This window comes from Pseudorasbora parva, chromosome 13 (genome assembly GCF_024679245.1).
Source record: "Pseudorasbora parva isolate DD20220531a chromosome 13, ASM2467924v1, whole genome shotgun sequence".
In the NCBI taxonomy this organism is placed as follows: domain Eukaryota; kingdom Metazoa; phylum Chordata; class Actinopteri; order Cypriniformes; family Gobionidae; genus Pseudorasbora; species Pseudorasbora parva.
Genome location: NC_090184.1, coordinates 42,436,594 through 42,455,684, shown reverse-complemented (window position 1 = coordinate 42,455,684; position 19,091 = coordinate 42,436,594). Strand labels below are relative to the sequence as shown.

The 19,091-nt window shown below is 38.2% G+C and overlaps 1 protein-coding gene across 7 annotated transcripts in view; it reads left to right on the top strand.

Annotated features, from left to right (window-relative positions):
• LOC137039202 (citron Rho-interacting kinase) overlaps positions 1–19,091 on the top strand; it is a 95,836-nt gene that overhangs the window by 55,651 nt on the left and 21,094 nt on the right. For 4 of the 7 annotated variants that reach the window (XM_067414489.1, XM_067414488.1, XM_067414486.1 and 1 more), the window contains exons 17-27: positions 2,483–2,676; positions 4,056–4,191; positions 4,267–4,371; positions 5,906–6,046; positions 10,815–10,922; positions 11,225–11,423; positions 14,167–14,334; positions 15,241–15,264; positions 16,237–16,374; positions 17,563–17,737; positions 17,819–17,907. In XM_067414489.1, coding sequence (XP_067270590.1) covers positions 2,483–2,676; positions 4,056–4,191; positions 4,267–4,371; positions 5,906–6,046; positions 10,815–10,922; positions 11,225–11,423; positions 14,167–14,334; positions 15,241–15,264; positions 16,237–16,374; positions 17,563–17,737; positions 17,819–17,907 — 1,477 coding nt within the window. The remainder of the gene's footprint in view (positions 1–2,482; positions 2,677–4,055; positions 4,192–4,266; positions 4,372–5,905; positions 6,047–10,814; positions 10,923–11,224; positions 11,424–14,166; positions 14,335–15,240; positions 15,265–16,236; positions 16,375–17,562; positions 17,738–17,818; positions 17,908–19,091) is intronic. The other 3 variants (XM_067414492.1, XM_067414490.1, XM_067414491.1) reach the window with 2 other exon arrangements.

Below are 19,091 nucleotides of genomic sequence, written 5' to 3'. Positions count from 1 at the left end.
TAAACCTAAACCTATAATTTAAATCCCCCCAAAAATGTACAGAACCCAGTTTCAGGGGAGCCCTTGTCTTAATAAGGGGAGCCGAGCTCCCCTTGCTCCCCCGTAGTTCGCACCCTGGCCTGCACACCAGTAACACTGACTATTTCTCCTTTTTAGCCAATTTTCTGATCATTGATTAGGCATTGACATGTAAACATATACTACTGTTGAAGAGTGTGGGGTCAGTAAGATTTTTTTTTAAATAAATTAAATTTAAACTTAAAGCTGCTGTTATATATTTTATATAATTATATAATGAGAATGTACAACATGAATCCATTTTCCAAACTGTGTTTTTGTCTTACCATGAATCTTTAATTAATAAACTTATAATAAGTGTTTATATTGGGACTATTTCAGGCCAGACTGGTAGGTACCGCTGCGGAGGAGCGCAGTCCCTGCGTGATCCGCCATAGACATAAACAGAGAGAAGTAGCTCCGGCTGCTATGTTCCTCCGCAAGACACATGCAGTTCTGTTTATTGACCACTAGAGTGAAAAAAGTTACGGACTGCAGCTTTAAATAAAAATGTAATTAATTTTTATTTATTTAATTTGTTTAAAAATGTATTTAAAATTTGTAAAATTTAAAAATAATACTTTTTTTGCTGCAATGATAAAGTAAAGCCGTTTATAATGTAACTTTTTTTTTTTTTTTTCAAATGCTGCAACCCATAATCATAATTCTTGAGCAGCAAATCCTCATATGAGAGTGATTTCTGAAGGATCATGTGACACTGAAGACTGGAGTAATGATGCTGAAAATTCAGCTTTGATCACAGGAATAAATTACATTTTTTAACATGTACATAGAAAACAGTTATTTTAAATTGCAATATTTCACCGAATTTTGGGTCAAATAAATGTAGTCTTGGTGAGCAAAAGAGATTTCAAAAACATTAAAGAATCTTCCCGATCCCAGATTTTGAACGGCACTGTATGTGATCTGTATTTATATTTTATGTCCAAAAAGTTGTGCAGTTTATTTGCAGTGTAGTAAGCCCAGTGTAGTAAAATGTTTGGTATAGTACAGTACTTTCTTATAATTTGTCATTATATGATCGTTTCTTCAAAAAAATTGATGACACAACAAATAGACAGCAAATCAGTTTTCCTCCTCAGTGCCAAAACAAAGCTGTTTAATAAGCTGGAAAATGATGCTCGCAGGTTCTATTGTTTTGCGTTATGGCACAGCGAGATGAGAGGTGTGTGTGTGCGGTGATGTATGCGCGTGGGACGCCTGTGTAGGTGTGCAGTCCTCGCTGTTGTATAACAGTAGCGGATGGTAATCATAGACGCTGGTAGGAGGCAGAGATGTGTCATATTCACTCGCTGCTCCCCTCTGCCCTGCCAGAGTTGGACTTCACAGGGGCAAAAGCACACGGGCTATATTTGGAGACTCTCTTTGTCTTTGGGTCCTGTGTCTTTGTGAAATGTGTTGATATCCAGTCCTGCCACCGAGATGCACTTTCAAGCACATCTGCCGGATGCAAGACACCCTCGAGCCCTCCTGCCGGCTCTCCGAGGATCAATTCCGATTGGCAACGACTATGAATTCCGGATCTGTTAATGAAAGTCCAAAAGGAAAAATCTGCCGCTTCCTTTCCGCATCTATCAGCATAATTTTGGCGTCATATCCTGCAGTTCCTTAGATCCTGTCTGTTGGTTTGCAGCAGATGTATTGAATAAGTCATCGCCAATCTGTTTCATTTTATCAATGCTCTCGCCTTAATAGAAATCCGGAAATATCTGGTCATTTTAAAATGGTCTGGAAAAGTCTTGAAAATTAATAAAATCTTATATTCTAATAAAAAAAACATGGAAACTTCTATAATGAAAATGAATACAAATATAATAAATATAATTTTCCAATATCCAAAATATATTTATTATATTTATTCACATACAGTAGGTGTGTGACCGGCCACTGACCAATTACTGTTTGAGTAATAGTTTGATGGTTTGTCTATGACAAATTTGTCTGAGAGTGTGTGTGTGTGTGTGTGTGTGTGTGTGTGTGTGTGTGTGTGTGTGTGAGAGAGAGAGTCTGTGTATGTTTGTATGAGTGTGTGTATGTTCGATATGTGTGTGTGTGTGTGTGTGTGTGTGTAAGTTTGTGTGTGAGTTTGTGTGTCCAGGTAAACTTTCATTAATGGGATGGAATGTCCCCACAATGTTTACAATATCCTAAAAAAAAAAAAAAATACAAAAAGTTGTTCTTGTGGGGAAATGTTTTGTTCCCCGTGAGGAAAACTGCTTATAAACCTACACTGTGGTGTTTTTTTGAAAATGTAAAAATGCTGAAAGGTTTCTGTGATGGGCAGGTTTAAGGGTATAGTCATGGTAAGGTAAGACAATATACAGTTTGTACAGTATAAAAATCATGATGTCCATGGAAAGTCTCCGTAAAAACATGAATTCCCAATGTGTGTGTGTGTGTGTAGAACATCGAGACGCTGAAGACGACTTGCACAATGCTGGAGGAGCAGGTGCTGGAGTTGGAGACCCTGAATGATGAGCTGCTGGAGAAAGAGAGACAGTGGGAGAACTGGAGGTCTGCCCTGGATGAGGAGAAGAACCAGGCTGAGCGCAGAGTCAGAGACATACAGAGACAACTGGACAACGAGAAGCAGAACCGGTACAGTAACACACACACAACTGGACAATGAGAAGCAGAACCGGTACAGTAACACACACACAACTGGACAATGTCAGAGCCGTGGCCTAGCAGTTAGCGCGTGGTGCTCATGCAGCCGACACGAGTTTAAGCCTGGCTAGAAAGCTCAAAATAAAACAAATAAAAAAGAGCAGATCAAATGTCTGTCGGTTTTCGATGACTTTTTGCAGTCTAGATGGCGACTCTTTTGTGGAATTGATGGACACTGAGAGTATATAGACAAGTATATTATTGCTGCAAAATTATTCCTCTTTTCTTTTTTGATCGTGTTATCTTTATGAAAATCTTTTTATTTATTTATTTAATTGTATGTGTGTGTGTATGTATATATATATATATAATTATTATTATTGAATGGATTACAATTATTATTGAATTATATAAATTGAATGGTTGTCTGTATGACAATTTTTGGCAAAAAATACTTGTTCAAAAAAGGAAATAAAAAAAGTCTCTTGGTTCTCTGTAAAAATAATAAAAATAGTAACACTTTATTTTACAGTGTCTTGGTTACATATATGACATGTAGTTATTATAGTAATTACTATAAATTGTGCTTCATTACATCCAACTAACCTAAACCGATCCCTCATCCTAACCCTATGGTTACATGTAGTACATATAGTTAATTATTATTCAGTACTTAAATGTATAATTACACTGTAACACAGACACCTCCAGATAAAGTGTAGCCAAAATACATTACATTTTCTTGCTTTATACAATAAAAACTCTAAGTTAGTTTAGTATAAAACTTAAATAAAAAAAAGTAACTATATATTATATTATTATATAAAATCAGTTATTTACATCTTTACTTAACAGTAATTGTATTATTTTTACTGCAAAGAAAAATGCAGATGTATTTAAATAGTTACATTTTAATAATACATAATAATATCCAAAGACATTACAAAATAATTGATGTCATAAACTAAAATGATTAAAAAATCATAACTTCTTTATTATTTATTAATGCAAAAAAGGCGTATATTAAATGCAAATATTAAAATTGTTCACATTGCATGTATTTAAAATACATAAAATCCTAGCTATTGTATGTTTATGAAATATTTGTACACAATAAATCCCTTGAGGTGTAATGGAAACATTTGTTGGTTTACAAAAAAAATGACAGAATTCATTGTGATATGTTTATATAACTCAGTGTACAAAATAAACTAGTAATAGTTTGTTGAAATACTTTTATAAATATTTTCTAAACAACCAGTGTGTCCAGAGTTATATAAGAGTTACATAATGAACGTTAAGTATAGATAGAAACACTGTGCCGCTCGAACGCTTATCTGTTTGATAACTCCTTCTCCCCCGTTCTCCAGACTCCGTGCAGAGCAGCGCAATTCTGAGTCTCGCCAGACAGTCGAACTGGCAGTGAAAGAGCATAAAGCTGAAATCCTGGTACTGCAACAGGCCCTGAAAGACCAGAAACTCAAGGCGGAAGGTCTTTCTGACACTGTAAGTGTGTGCCATTGTGGATAATAGTATCTGTTAAATGACCACATGCATGCATACTTACTCTGTGTTCATCAGCTGAGCGATCTGGAGAAGAAACACGCCATGCTGGAGATGAACGCGCGCAGCCTGCAGCAGAAGCTGGAGACGGAACGAGAACTCAAACAGAGGCTCATGGACGAGGTGCTTCACTTTACTAGCACTCAAAACACATATTTACCTAATAAAGACATTGGTTTGAGCTGATTTTTTTCAGGGGTAAAACTTTACAATGTTTCATTAGTGAACTAATCGTGAACAGTACATTTGTTGCTGTATTTGTTAACGTTAGTAAATAAAAATACAGCTGATCATGGTTTGTTTATGTAAGTTCACAGTGCATTAAAGGTCCCGTTTTTTGTGTGTTTTCGAAGCTTTGATTATGTTTACAGTGTGCAATATAACATGAGTTCATGTTTCGCGTGTAAAAACACAGTATTTTTCACACGATTGACTTATCTGTACAGCGCTGTTTCCTCTGTCCTAAAAACGGCCTGATGATTTCCTTGTTCTATGAAGTCCCTCCTTCAGAAACGCGTAACGAGTTCTGATTGGGCCAGCGCTTCCCGTGTTGTGATTGGACAGCAGCTTAGCACACGTTGCCCGGAAAGGTCCCGCCTCTTACCATAACGGGGAGATGCAAGCGCTGAATGCGCGGTCTTCTCCACGTGGGAGAGCAACGAGACCATGCCCCCTATTTTGCGTGTTCTTGTGGGCGGAGGGTTAGTCAACAAACGGCTCTAGTGACGTCATTACAGCAGGAAGTGCAGCGGTGTAGTCCAAACCGGACGCTCGCTGTAGGCTTTGAAAGGGAACTTCTGTTAAATAAAATATCTCGCTTGGCATTGAACTTTGAGCTTTATAATTTTACAGGTATTATTTATGCTCTAACAGCAACATTTCACACTAACTAAAGTTTGAAAGATGGAATCGCGAAGAACGGGACCTTTAAATCAGGGGTTTTCAAACTGGGGTCCGGGGACCCCCAGGGGTCCTCCAGGAGGTTCTAAGCGGTCCCCAGAACATTTCAGAGAATACAAAGACAAAGCAATAATGGATAAAGTCTACTCAAACTTTTTGATTTCTAAATGTTTCTCTCATTTCTTGTCGTACACATACTTTCCAGAATTGTATACGTTTGCTTTGCATCTTTCTAGGGAGTTTTTCTCACTATAGTCCCCTTTATCTTGCTCACTGGGGTTGTAAGGAAAGAACATAAACTGCTTGCATACATTTACTGCGAAAGTTACTTATACAAATAATTTTTAATTGAAAATGTTCTTCAGGTTTATATATCCAACATTAAATATAGCCAATTTAAGTTGGGAAACAATATGTTGTATTTATAAATGTCACACTTACTATTTATCTGTTTTTTTATAGATAAAAATAGATGGATTTTAGGAAGGGGGTCCCTCATAAAGGTTCATCATATTTGGGTGTCCTTGGCATCATAAAGTTTGAAAACCTCTGCATTAACTAATGTTAACAAGATTTTAATAAAGTATTAATAAATGTTCAAAATAACATTAACAAAGATAAATAAATGCTTTATAAGTGCAGTTCATTACTAGCTCATATTAACTAATGTAGTTAACTAATGAACCTTATTATAAAGTGTTACCTCATCAGGTATTGAGAGCTGTGCATGTCATGCTGTAACTTATTTTTTTCTCAGCAAGCAAAACTGCAGCAGCAGCTGGACATGCAGAAGAGCCACATCTTCAGACTGACACAAGGACTTCAGGACGCGCTGGACCAGACGGACCTTCTGAAGACCGAGCGAACAGACCTGGAGTACCAGCTGGAGAACATACAGGTCCGCAAACACATGCACTCTTCAAAATAAAAGCCTTTTAGTTGGCATTAATGGTTCCATGAAGTATCTTTACAGGGATCGTTCAGCTAATTATGAAAATCTGCTGTTGATTTACACACCTTCAGGCCATCCAAGATGGATGTCTTTTTGTTCTTCTGTAGAAATTAAGATTTTTAGCAGATAACGCGGCCCATGGCGATCTATATTAACGGCTACCATCATTTTGAGAGTCCAAAAAACACACACAGGCAAAACTAAAAAAATACCTGTGGCTCCTGACAATTCATTGAGGCTTTGTGAAGAGAAACGATTGGTTTGAGCAAGAAACTGAACATTATTTACAACATTATATGTAATCTACTGGATGCTGCAACCTATATAAAACATTAAAGTGCCCCCCTTTTATGCTATTTTAAAGGTTCCTAATTGTGTTTCAAAGTGTTTATTTTTGTGATTGTTGGTACATTTTACCAATATTTACCTTACTTAAAATGTGAAGAATATGCTTTATGAAAGTTATTTTTTAAATAAAAGCATTAATCTTATAAAAGACAAGATTTGGCCCTAAAAAATCTTTAAAAAGGGTTGTTCCTGTTATAATCAGGGTCGTCAATACGTTAAGGTTGTAAATAATGTTCAGTTTCTTCTACATACCGATCGTTTCGCTTCACATGGCCTCAGTGAATTGTCAGGAGCCACGGGTATTCATTTAGTTTTTTCATGTTTTTTTGACACTCAAACTGATGGTATGACTTGCATTATAAGGATCACCCAGGACTACGGTTTTAGCTAAACATCTTCTTTACTGTTCTACTGAAGAAAAAAGACGCCACCATCTAATGATGCGTTCACACCAGACGGGAATGAAGCGATAAGCGCGAGTGATTTACATGTTAAGTCAATGCAAAGAAGCGAATAGACATTCTGAGGCACGATTTGCGTGAATGAGGAGCGTGATTTATTCACGTCTGGTGTGAACGCCACATTAGGGTGAGTAAATTAACAGCAAATGTACATTTTTGAGTGAACTATCCCTTTAATACTCATGGAATCTTTCCATTCCACAGAAGGTTCATTATAGCTATAAAAAGTTCTTTAGATCAGCGTTTCTCTCAATAGGTGGGTCACGACCTAAAAGTGGGTCGCAAGACTGGTTTGAGTGGATTCTGGAGTGTGTAGTCAAAGAAACAACAACAGATGTAATAGACCTTTTATCACACTTCCTATATCTGTTAATTGAAGCAGTTTATCGCTACTTCCGGTCCCATCGCAACTCAATCAAAACTGATGTCGTTGGTGTTACTGCAGTGATACGGCTGCTCTAATTCTTAAAGGGGGGGTGAAATGCTGTTTCATGCATACTGATCTTTTTACACTGTTAAAGACTTGGAATCCCATCCTAAACATAGACAAAGTTTCAAAAGTTAAAGTGGACGTTTGATGGGAGTATTTCTTTGTCAAAAATACTACTTCCGGTTAGTCATAAGTTTCGGCAAGTTTTTTGAGATCATGCGTCCCCTTTGACGTTAGTGGGGGCGGAATTACCTTGTATGGGCCTTACGGACAATTCTACCGGAAGCGCGTGAGAGAGAGCGAGGGAGAGAGCGAAAGCAACAGCCTACGCCCATCAAAGCGCTGGTTTGTAGGATGCTGGACAGGTGACAATTACACATAGCACATAATGTCACCAAAAAAGTGCGTTTTTGGTTGCCAGACCAAGACAGTCCTGCACAGATTCTCCAAAACCCCGCGTTAAGGCAACAGTGGATGTAATTTGCTTTTCCGGATCAGCAACTGAGTTGCGCGAATGTTTATATCTGTTCGCTGCATTTCGGTGCCGACTGTTTCATAAACAAGGCCCAGCTCAACGCCGGATTTTCCCAATCGCCTAATGCTGAAGGATGGAGCAGTCCCAACGTTAGAAGGGTGAGTGAGACTGCTTCAAATGTCTGTGTTTTTTTCCGCTTAGTGTTTAGTCCGCTTACTGTCTACACAAACCACGCGTAAACACACAAACACACGTGCACAACTGCACTTCCCACATGTACACCTTCAAAGACAAAAATACGACGATATAATTCAAGTATAAATATGTAAATAACACAAGCCGCTAAGCATATTATATAGTTAGTGTATAACTTGTAACTTACCACATACAGACGTCCTGCTCTAGTCGTTTTTGCTGCTGCTCCTCTTCAACTGCAGCCTCTGGGTCTGATTCCGGATCATAGATGTATGGCTGTATCTGATTAAAAGCCATATTTTTATTTTGAATAAAGTTTTTTTCCCGCTGTTAGGGATGACGGACTCGACTCAACACACAGCGCGCTGCTGCACACGTCATTATTTAGCTCCGCTCACACGACACGCCCCCACCCGCTCGGCTTTTTTCGGAAAGACTCGGAACAGCGCATCTTTCTTATATAATTATTAAAAAAATAAAGACTGTTCGGAGATATGCAGGATGCAATGCTACTCTATAGGTACTCAAGATTGACATGACACTGACTGAAACTGAGTGTTTCACCCCCCCTTTAACAATGACACACTACCTTAGTTTAAACGATTTCCAAGAATTAAAGAAAGCATGGGTTTGCCTGATATGGTGGGATGAAGGTCTTTCTTTTAAAATAATACGCTGGTGTGCCTTTTTGAGTAGTTTGCAGTTTGAAACTGAGGATATTAACATCTCATATCTTCAACCTGCTGAAATGTTCCCATGTTACAAATGTGCATTCTGAAAAATAAATACATTTATTATTTCCCAACTAACCTGCCACAGTTCAGTGCTTTTCTCATACTGATCATATTTCATACCTGCTAAATTTACAGTTACATTTTGCAATGAATTTGAGTGATGAACACCCTTATGAAAATTATCCATGGTTTTATTATAGTAAAAATGTAGTAACCATGTTTTTTTGCGGATTGATAACGATTTGTATTACCACAGTTTTACTACAAATACCATAGTTCAGCTGTGGTTTGCAGAACCATTGTTTATTTTCGTGAGAGCAGTATTAAAGTACATTAATGAATGCTCGGAAACTGCCTTGAGGAATGTAATGATGTTAAACATTTAGGCTAATTAATCTTAAAGGGATAGTTCACCCAAAAAATAAAATGAGCCCATGATTAAAAGCAGAGTTATATTATAAAAGTCCTGGCTCTTCCAAGCATTATAATGGCAGTGATTGTTGCCCTCCTTCGATGTCTATATGGTGGTTACGACCCTGCAGTGCAATACACCCACAATACTTTGAACAAAAATAGTTAAAATGGTGAACTGAAAGTGAACTATAGTTAGCTGGGCTTGGTCCTTCTCCCCCATACACAGGGAAATGGTGACAGCAGAAAAACAAATATTAATCATTCTGCTTATAATATATACCCTACTCTGCTTAAAATATATTTTATTTTATCAGGATTTACCATATTTAATGTGACAGTAACATATACAAAACTAAATCTGTCTAAACTTTAATCCACAATACATATTGTTGCATTTTTGTATTGCAATATATTGTGACACGATACACCCTTACACTATTTTGAATGTTCCCATTTGAATTGTATCATCAAATGTACAAATTACATAAAAGTAAATACTTTTTTATATCCCGTTACACTACAGTGGATAAATGATATGGAGGATGGATGCATGCATTTTAATGAGAAAAAACTAGCCCTAGCAAAAAGGTTTTAGCCATAATGTCACTACTGATGTTGCACTTGTTGGTCACAATAATATCTATATATTTTTATGTTTTTTTGTTTTGTTTTTATGAAATAGGGTTGACAAAGTGAAAATCTCAAAATGATTAATAATAGATACAGTAAGACAGAAATACTGCATCCGGTTCCTCGCTCATTTTCGTCTGAAAACGTGTTTGAAAATCGTAAATTGACCCAAAGCGCCATCTGCTGTTCTGGTAGAGGAAGTTGCTCAACTACATTTGTGAGAAAATCTGCGCAAACTGCATTTGTGAGAAAATCTGCCTGAACAGCATTTGTGAGAAAATTAAGCTGAGAGATAGTAACAAACATGCATTTATGTGGACTAGATTTGGTATTTGTTCAAAGGTTACATGCAATTTGTAGGATGGTTTGTATTTATTTGTGAAATATGCATGCTCACTCATTTATTTGCAAAACACAATACATATATTTGTTACTCCTCTGCGTTTTCGCTCAAACTGTTCTTTGTATTTGCACATCGCTTTCTGTTTGTTTGCGAGTTGAGTTTTCCTTTGCAAAGCAGATCGTGTTTGTTTGCAAAATGCTGGATTTGTTTGTTTAATTATGGCACAAAAATCACTCCATACATGGGCGGCCAAGGCTCATCGATGCACGTGGGGATCAGTGCATCACAGTTTGTTGTGTATGGGGCTGCATAACCGCAGACCAGTCAGGGTGCCCATGCTGACCCCTGCCCTCCGCTGAAGCGCCAACAGTGGGCACGTGAGCATCAGAACTGGACCACGGCTCGACAGGTCAGGGCTGTTTTGGCAGCAAAAGGGGGACCAACACAATGTTAGGTTAATATCATGTTATGCCTAATCAGTGTACATAACCGGAAGAAATGATACACTGCTTCGAGAACTTTGGTCACAAATTCCACTGTGATAAAGGTTTATTCTATTTTGCTGATAAATAGACTTTTATTTTGAAAGATATGCTGTAGACATTATAATATTTTACAGTTATGTATTCAGAATGCTATTGTTCCTATCCAAATATACTAAGAGCAGTGTGGCTTCCCCGGCAGGCGGCGTACTCTCATGAGAAGGTCAAGATGGAGGGGACCATCACCCAGCAGACCAAGCTCATAGACTTCCTGCAGGCCAAGGTAGAGCACCCCTCTAAGAAGAAAAAGGTCAGAGTCATCCGCTGTAAATTCACTTCATTAACTAATCTGACTAACTGCTTGCTGAGCTGCGCATTAGGTGTCCCTGGAGCTACATATGCCAATAACCGCATACTAACCGTGCAGCCAATCAGAAATCTCATAAATACACATATATCCAGTCGCCCTGAATATGTGAGTTGTAGAAAGGGACACCTAATTTGACTGGATATCTAGGGATCCAATAGCAGGATAGAGTCCTAGCATACTGAACTCCTGTAGCTGGGCATGTGAGCTTGGGCGATTCACGTGGTCTCGTGTTTTGGGTGCAGGGGCTTTTTGGTGGCCGCCGTCGAGAGGATCTGCTGGCGGCGCTGGCGGCTCAGGGGCAGTCGCAGGTGCCCGCTTTGCCCGCCGGGACCCCTGTTCCCCTGCAGTACAGCGACCTGAAGTCTGCGCTGGACAAAGAGCGCGCCCGCTGCTCGGAGCTTGAAGAAGCGCTGCAGAAAACACGCCTGGAGCTCAGAGAGGGTGTGACGCCGTTCCAAACATTTACTCATCTTTCCCTGTTGTTACACTTGGAAACTGCCTGCTTGTTTCCATTTTTCACATCATAAAAATCTCCTTTTGTGTTCCTCAGAAGACAGAAAGTCATATAGGTTTGGAATGCTTTGAAATTACATATTTTACACACACACACACATACACACACACACACACACACACACACACACATATATATGTGACCCTGGAGCACATAAGTCTCACGGGTTTATTTGTGGCAATAGCCAACTATTCAAAATTATACATCTATCTTTTATCAAAAATCATTAGGATATTAAGTGATGATGATCATGTTTCATGAAAATATTTTGTAAATTTTCTACTGTAAATATATCAAAAATGTATTATTATTAATAATAATATGTATTGGTAAGGATTTCATTTGGACAACTTTAAAGGCGATTTTCTCAATATTTAGATTTTTTTGCGTCATCAGATTCTAGATTTGCTAAATATTTATTCAATTTTGAGGTGATACATATATATATCAATTTGAAAAAAATGACCCATATATGACTGTTTTTGTGGTACAGGGTCACATATATAGTTCAAAAGTGCTTAAATCATGACAAGAGAAAATTAAAAAAACACAGACTGTAATTATAACTACAATTATTGCATTATACACTACTGTTCAAAAGACTGGGGACCCAGTAAGATTTTTAATAATATTATTCAGCACAAATGCATTGCATTTCTTGAAAAAGACATTTAATACATTTAGAATATATATTACAAATATAATGTATAGACCCTTTTACAGCCCACGTGATCAAAGAGTTGCGCGCGCATTTCGGCAACGGAAGTGGTGTTGTTCCCTATTGGTTCTAACCTTTTACAGTCTATGGTTCTAACTTGTTAGCAACTCCGAAAGTTTATCAAAACGGTTTCCCAGCATCAAAATGTCTGGCTGTTGCGTTTTCGGTTGCACTAATCGCTATTCCACCAATGGGCTTAAGTTTTATAGGATTCTGACAGGATCACGGCCGTTTCAGAAGAACCGGCGGTACCTGTGGCTGCAGGCGATTAAATGCATTGATTGGAACGAGGACATAAAAATGCTCGCATAAAAAATTACATTTGTAAAACATTTACTGCACTTGAAATTTAATGCTTTATAATAAACCTCCCAACATTGGCTGCCACTGGTGTGTATAATGTACCCCCACCCCTAGATTATCATATCAATAATCACAGTACTTATCAATTTCATTTGTAATGATTTTATTAATAGTTTAATTGCAAAATAACCATCTGAGAAATGTATGCAAGCAACATAGTTGCTATTAAAGTATTATAGCATTACAAAATTGAACTTTAAACAAAAGTGTTTCGACACATACGAATCAATAACAACATAAAATGTAAGGAAAAGGATAAATGTATGTCTGTGTGAAGAATAAGAATAAATGTAGAAAATTGTATTGGACATTCTGTCCATACCTACAGACAACGTATTCATAAGCATCCGGTGATTTATATGCTTGTCTAGGGTGTACACGCTCGGTTTCTCAACTAAATACGTATATATCCGACCAACTGGCCATCTGCTAATGTCTTCTATCCACTCCACTATAGTACACGGATCTGGTCGCCGAATACCATTTGATAAAGTCAACTTTTTAAAATAACTTTCTCGGTTTGTGTTGCTTAATCCGCTCGCATAGCTTGACATGCTGCTGGTTCTCGCCACAGTTTGTTGCCAAAATGTGCGCGCATACGTTACTACGTCATCATTGTATACAAACAGTAAAAGGGTCTATATAGTACATAATACTATTTCAAATAAATTATTTTATTAATAAAAAAGTATGATGGTTTCCGTCAAATTATGAAGCAGCACAACGGTTTTCAACATTGATGATAATCATAAATGTTTCTTGTGCAGTAAATCCTCATATGAGAATGATTTCTGAAGGATCATGTGACACTGAAGACTGGAGTCATGATGATAAATTCAGCTTTGATCACAGGAATAAATTACATTTCGAAATATATTAAAATCATCAGTTACTTAAAATGTAATAATATTTTGTGGTATTTCTATATCATGTCAAACTTTATTGCAATACAAAAATGCAACAATCTATATCGTGTATAGTTCTCCCAAAATGAAAATTACTGTTTGAGAAAAGTGTTTAGGTGTCAGTACTACATTAATCTACTGTATATAGTAATTAATATTTGTGGGTCCTGCTAAATGTTTTATGTTACCAGTAAAATTACCGTAGTTCAAATATATCTAGTCAGTTAAAAAAGAGTGCGAGCATATTTGTCTAAAATAATTCTGTATTTTCAGAATCATGAATATTTTTATTCTGGTGTCATAATTGTTTCCAGCACCACATCTAAGCTTATTAATTTCCACCCCCAGTAAATATGAAATTTAGCATTTTAATCAACAGTACTTTATTTGTTAACCTTTTATCTTATGTCTTGAAATATCGCAATAATATCGTATCGTGAGTTGAGTATTGTGATATGCATCGAATCGTGCCATGAGGGTATCGTTACACCCCTAAATATTACTGTATTTTTGATCTAGTAAATGCAAGTTTGGTGAGCAAAAGAGACTTTTGAACAGTAGAGTAATATAAAGAATTAGTAAATTCTAGTGAACAATTAGCAAACTGTGTGAGACATTCTCAAACATGATGGTTATCTCTGTATGTTATCTCTGTGGTCTCACTGTATTCTCTTCCCTCATCAGTTCAGTTTAATAAAGCTATGGAGCACAGCGGTCCTCCAGCCACCCCAGGTTTGGCTCGTCAGCAGCTCATGATGTCCACTAAATCCAACAAATCCCCTGAGCACCAGCCCAGCGGCGGCCTGATGTCGTCCAGCTCCGGCCGCAGGAAGGACGCTGCCAATCCTGAAGGTTAGAACAGAGACAGGGAACTTTTGAAGCCTTTTTAATATTCAAAACACGAGCAAAACAACAATTGTGTTCTCTTAGTCCTTCTTGCCATTTCATCCCATGCTAAGAAAACAGGGAAATTTAAAGTGCCACTATTATGCTATTTTATGATAGGTTCCTCATTTTGTTTTGAAGGTCTCCTACATTAGATTTACAAGCATCCAAGGTCAAAAAACACTTAAATCAGGTCTTTTCTCACAGGATTCAGGCTCGCTGTGGTCTGTTGTGATTGGTCTACTCTGGTCTGATTGGTCAGTCAGCTCAGTGTCTGATTGATCAACCGCTTATAGCGCATGTCTGAAACCAAATGACCGATGTCGGTTTTACCACATCAATCTCAGCCTTTGGAAGTGCATTAAAGTGGGTTTTCTTTGGCAGCAGAAAACAGCGTCTTCTCGACACAAACCAAACTCTTCCAGTCTCAGCGTCAACTACAGTGTTTGAGGGCCGGGAAAAGTAGACGTTGTTCACCAGTAGCCAGTGAAGACCATAGGCTGGCATTATGCAAATGAGTTACAAACTTATGTGGGTTTGTGCAGGAAGTAGGGCTGTAATTGCTGACGACTCGTCTCAGGCAGTGCAGAATCAGTCGGAGACTATAACTCCTTAGACTTTAAAACTTTGCAGATCTTTTACATTCACAAACAGCTGTATTACACGCTACATGAAAGGTCCTTTCCCAAAAAGCATAAAAGGTGCACCTTAAATCAGAAGCTTGTAGGAAAATGCTGATTTGATGCTTATTACTGTTTGAATATATAAGATGAGACTGTCTCCTCTGAAGGACTCCAGACCGTACGTATTTGCAGCAAATGTTTTCACTCATGTCTGTCCACACTCACTGTCCTCTTTGTTGTCATTCCACAGAAATAAGGAGAGTCACTTCTGAAAGTAAGTTCTTTCTTAGGCGGCCCACTCTCAAGAAACCGTGCCGTTTTTGTGCCTTGAAAATTGATTTTATGCTTTCATTTCTAAAGGTTACTGCTCAGCTATACAAGATGAGTTTGATAAAAGTGAAAACATCAGGAAGTACAGATACAACTGAAGGAGAAACTTTAGTTTAAACCATGTGGTCATAAAGACTTTGATATTTCCTCAAACGTGATGTCAGAGAGATCAAATCATTTTTTTTTTAAAATGGGGAAATGTCTCAGAATAAAGAGGCTTTAAAGAAAGTGTGGGAGACAGGATAAGCTGCAGTTGTATGCATGAAATGCATTCTTTTAGAAAAAACTTCATACATACATGCACACACGTAGGACATCCAAGACGGATAATATTCAGATTATTTTTCAAAACATTTGTTTATTTTAAAATACAGACAAAACAGTGTTTAATAATGTGACTGTGTTCAGTCATAGGGACACAAATGGCACTGTTTCCTGAGAATGAACCAGGCGTCTCTCCATTACCTATTCTTTCTTGATATGATCTTTTTATTCCCGCAGAGATAAGCTCTCTGGCCAAATCCAAACATGTCAGTCTAGCGAAAGTTTCAGTTATGGGTGTCCTACACCCATACAACAGCTTTTGTATCAGGTCATCATGGTTTTATGGCTGCAGACTTCCACTCAGGACATCATGGGCTGAATCTGGATCAGTCAGGACACTGAGCTTATCTCGTATTTATGGCCATACTCCTGCTGTATGCCATGCGGAATGCAAGAACTCCGAAATCCTTGCATGCTCGGACCCAAGCTACCAATGACGGCTTGGACAGTACGGTGTTCCCAGAGCTGGTTTCACCCTCTGCTGGAGAAATGTTCTCAGGAGAGGACATTTTCAGCTTGCTTTGGCCTGTTTGCATAAGTTATATTGGTTGGGTATAAGACCGTTTTTAAGAGCGTCTGTTTGATCCTCTAGAGTACACCAGACGTGTGAAGGACAGGATCCATCACAACACTCCTCACCGCTTCACACAGGGGCTCAACATGAGGGCGGCCCGCTGCACCGTGTGTCTGGACACTGTCCATTTTGGACGGCAGGCCGCGACCTGCATCGGTACGGATCACACCTAAACCCTTTCCATATAAACATACACCACCACTATACTTACAAGTAAGGATGTGCCGATTCTAGTGTTGCCAAAAGTACAGCCCGCGATAACAAATAAAAAAAAATGTGACGCTTTGAAGCACTGTAATCGTAAAAAACTCTGACTGGTCATTGTGCTCACACGCTCATCGGATGTGCCTGTGATTGGCTACAATGATCAACGCACAGGAACGTTTGAAAGCACACTGTGTTGAAAGTGGGACCAATTGAAATCAGGACTGGTACTGATAGACGCCTGCATTCAAACGCTCCGTGTATATCTGTGTAAGCGCTCTGTGAAAAGCGTCCTTGATGCATTTTTATAACATGTTTGTGAAGCGCTGATCGTAGTAGCCAATCAGAGATATTTGATGAGCGCACGAGCACAATAGCCAGTCAGAAGTGTTTATGATTCCGTTCGACAGCGTTCAAAGAGTCACATTTTAACATTTCAGTATCGGTTTGGTAGCGTGGTCGGTACTTTTGACACTAGCCAATACCACTCTTTCCATGATGAGTATGACCTCTAATTTTTGGTACTTGTCGATACTGATACCTGTATTTGCATATGTATTGCCTATAAAAAAATTCCAAGCCAAATATATTATTCAACTACTGAATCAACTTAAATAGCTCTGTAAGGCAACACATGTAGATTACCAGAGTATGAACCATATTAGTTGGCATAATTATTTTAGTCAATGCATGTTTTGTATATGATACCACCCTTTTCTTCTCAAGCGTTGTTGTTTGACTCAATCGGGTGAACATAACATAATAAATCGAGTTGTTTTATTTCCATTTTAGAAAATAAAATAGTAAATTTATAACACTATACTTTTTAATATATTGCCTTGGCATTAAAATATTGTGAATGTAAATGAATGAGATTGAGAGCAAATTTGGCATCTTTCTCTCTTCTGATCAACAGAACAAATCTCTCAATATTTTGGATGGTAATAGAAACATTATTGTGGATTTTCTTCTCCTGCTATTGGAGCAAATGGGAAAAATTTTTTTTTTGTTGCTGTTGTTTTCATTCACCACTATAGACTTTCTAAGCGCCACAGAAGTGTGAAAGCATCCATTGTCGTTTGTTAATAGACTCGGGCTAAAGCTGTAGAGGCTCATCTCTTTTTTTTCCTCCTGCTTTAGAATGCCATGCTTTGTGCCACCCAAAATGCTCCCCGTACCTTCCAGCCACCTGCGGCGTGCCCACCGAGTACGCGCTGCATCTGTCCGAGGCTCTGTGTCGGGAAAAGGGAAGCACCTCCGGCCTGAAAGACGTTGGTGGACACATGAGGTTGGAGGGATGGCTGAAGCAGCCCAGGTGAGCCGTGAGCACGACCGCTGCAAACACCAACAGGAAGGAAAACATAAACACTAACTGTGTCTGGTTGTTTTCCTGCAGAAATGGGAAGCGTGGTCAGGGTTGGGAGAGGAAGTACGTGTTGTTGGACGGATATAAAGTGATCACTTACGAGACGGAACCAAGAGACGGTCTGTGAATGTTCTTGCTTTTCCCAGTGTGCATTGGTTCTGTTTACACACTGTTCATGTGTCCATCCCTGTTGGAAAATCTTGAATCATACCAGCTTACGGTGGTCTTGCTGGTGTTTGGCTGACTCAAGATAGTAGTAGCATCTTGACCAAGCTGGTCTAACAAATCAAGCCGCTAGTCCATCCTGTTCATCCATCTAGACATCAAAAAGCTGCTTAAGGAGGTCTGCTGGTCTCTCAACCTGAGCAGCTGACAAAATCCTTCTAACACCATCCATCCAAACCAGCCTGACCATCGGAAACCAGGTTTATGGCCAGTGTTGTCAATTTTCTCCTTTATCCTTAAGTTTATCCAGGGCCTAAAACGTAACTTTTTGTCAGACCTTCCAATGGCCGGTGACTTCAGAAAATGTACCTGAAAATGAAGCTATTTTTGCAAAAACAGGTAGTAATGAGACAACAATTTTAGATACCAGTTAAAATTCACAATTTTGTCTTCCAATTGTGATACAATTGCATTTACAGCTAAATTTTTAATTTACAGCTAAAACTACTACCCTAACTCATAAATTTAACACATTCAAGATAAGTAAACAGTCATTAAGATAATAAGAATAAAAAATTAAAGTACAAGCAAAGGGACAAATAACAAAGATACAAACGAAATAAACAGTGCTTTTCAGGTAGCTTTTACAGTAGTCTTAAGGTACAAAAATTGAATAAAATAAGCAAAATAACACTGCATAGTCTTCACTGTATAAATTAAACATCCTTATTAATGTTATTCAGTTAAAAGCAGTGGGTCATTTATTATTTGTCCTCTATAGCATTAAAAACAGACAGCTGCAGGAATTTTAGGCTGCCGTCACTTTAAGAGTAAATGCGCAGATCAAATACTGATACACGTTTACTTTCTCAACTGTTTAGTTAACCTTAAGACATAAGCACAGTTTAGTATTCACACGCTCTCTGAGATGCAGATTTCTGAGTGAGTGCGCTTAAACTTTTGTGACAATGCAGTCCTGAGCATTGTTCATATTTATTTATTGTTAGAATTCATAAAAATGTTACCGGCCAACTGGTAAGTGACACTGCTTCATACACTGGTTCTTGGCAAGTGTCAATTTTAGGCCCTGGTTTTATCTGTTTTCCAGCAGGGAATGGGATAAACAGGTATGGAATGT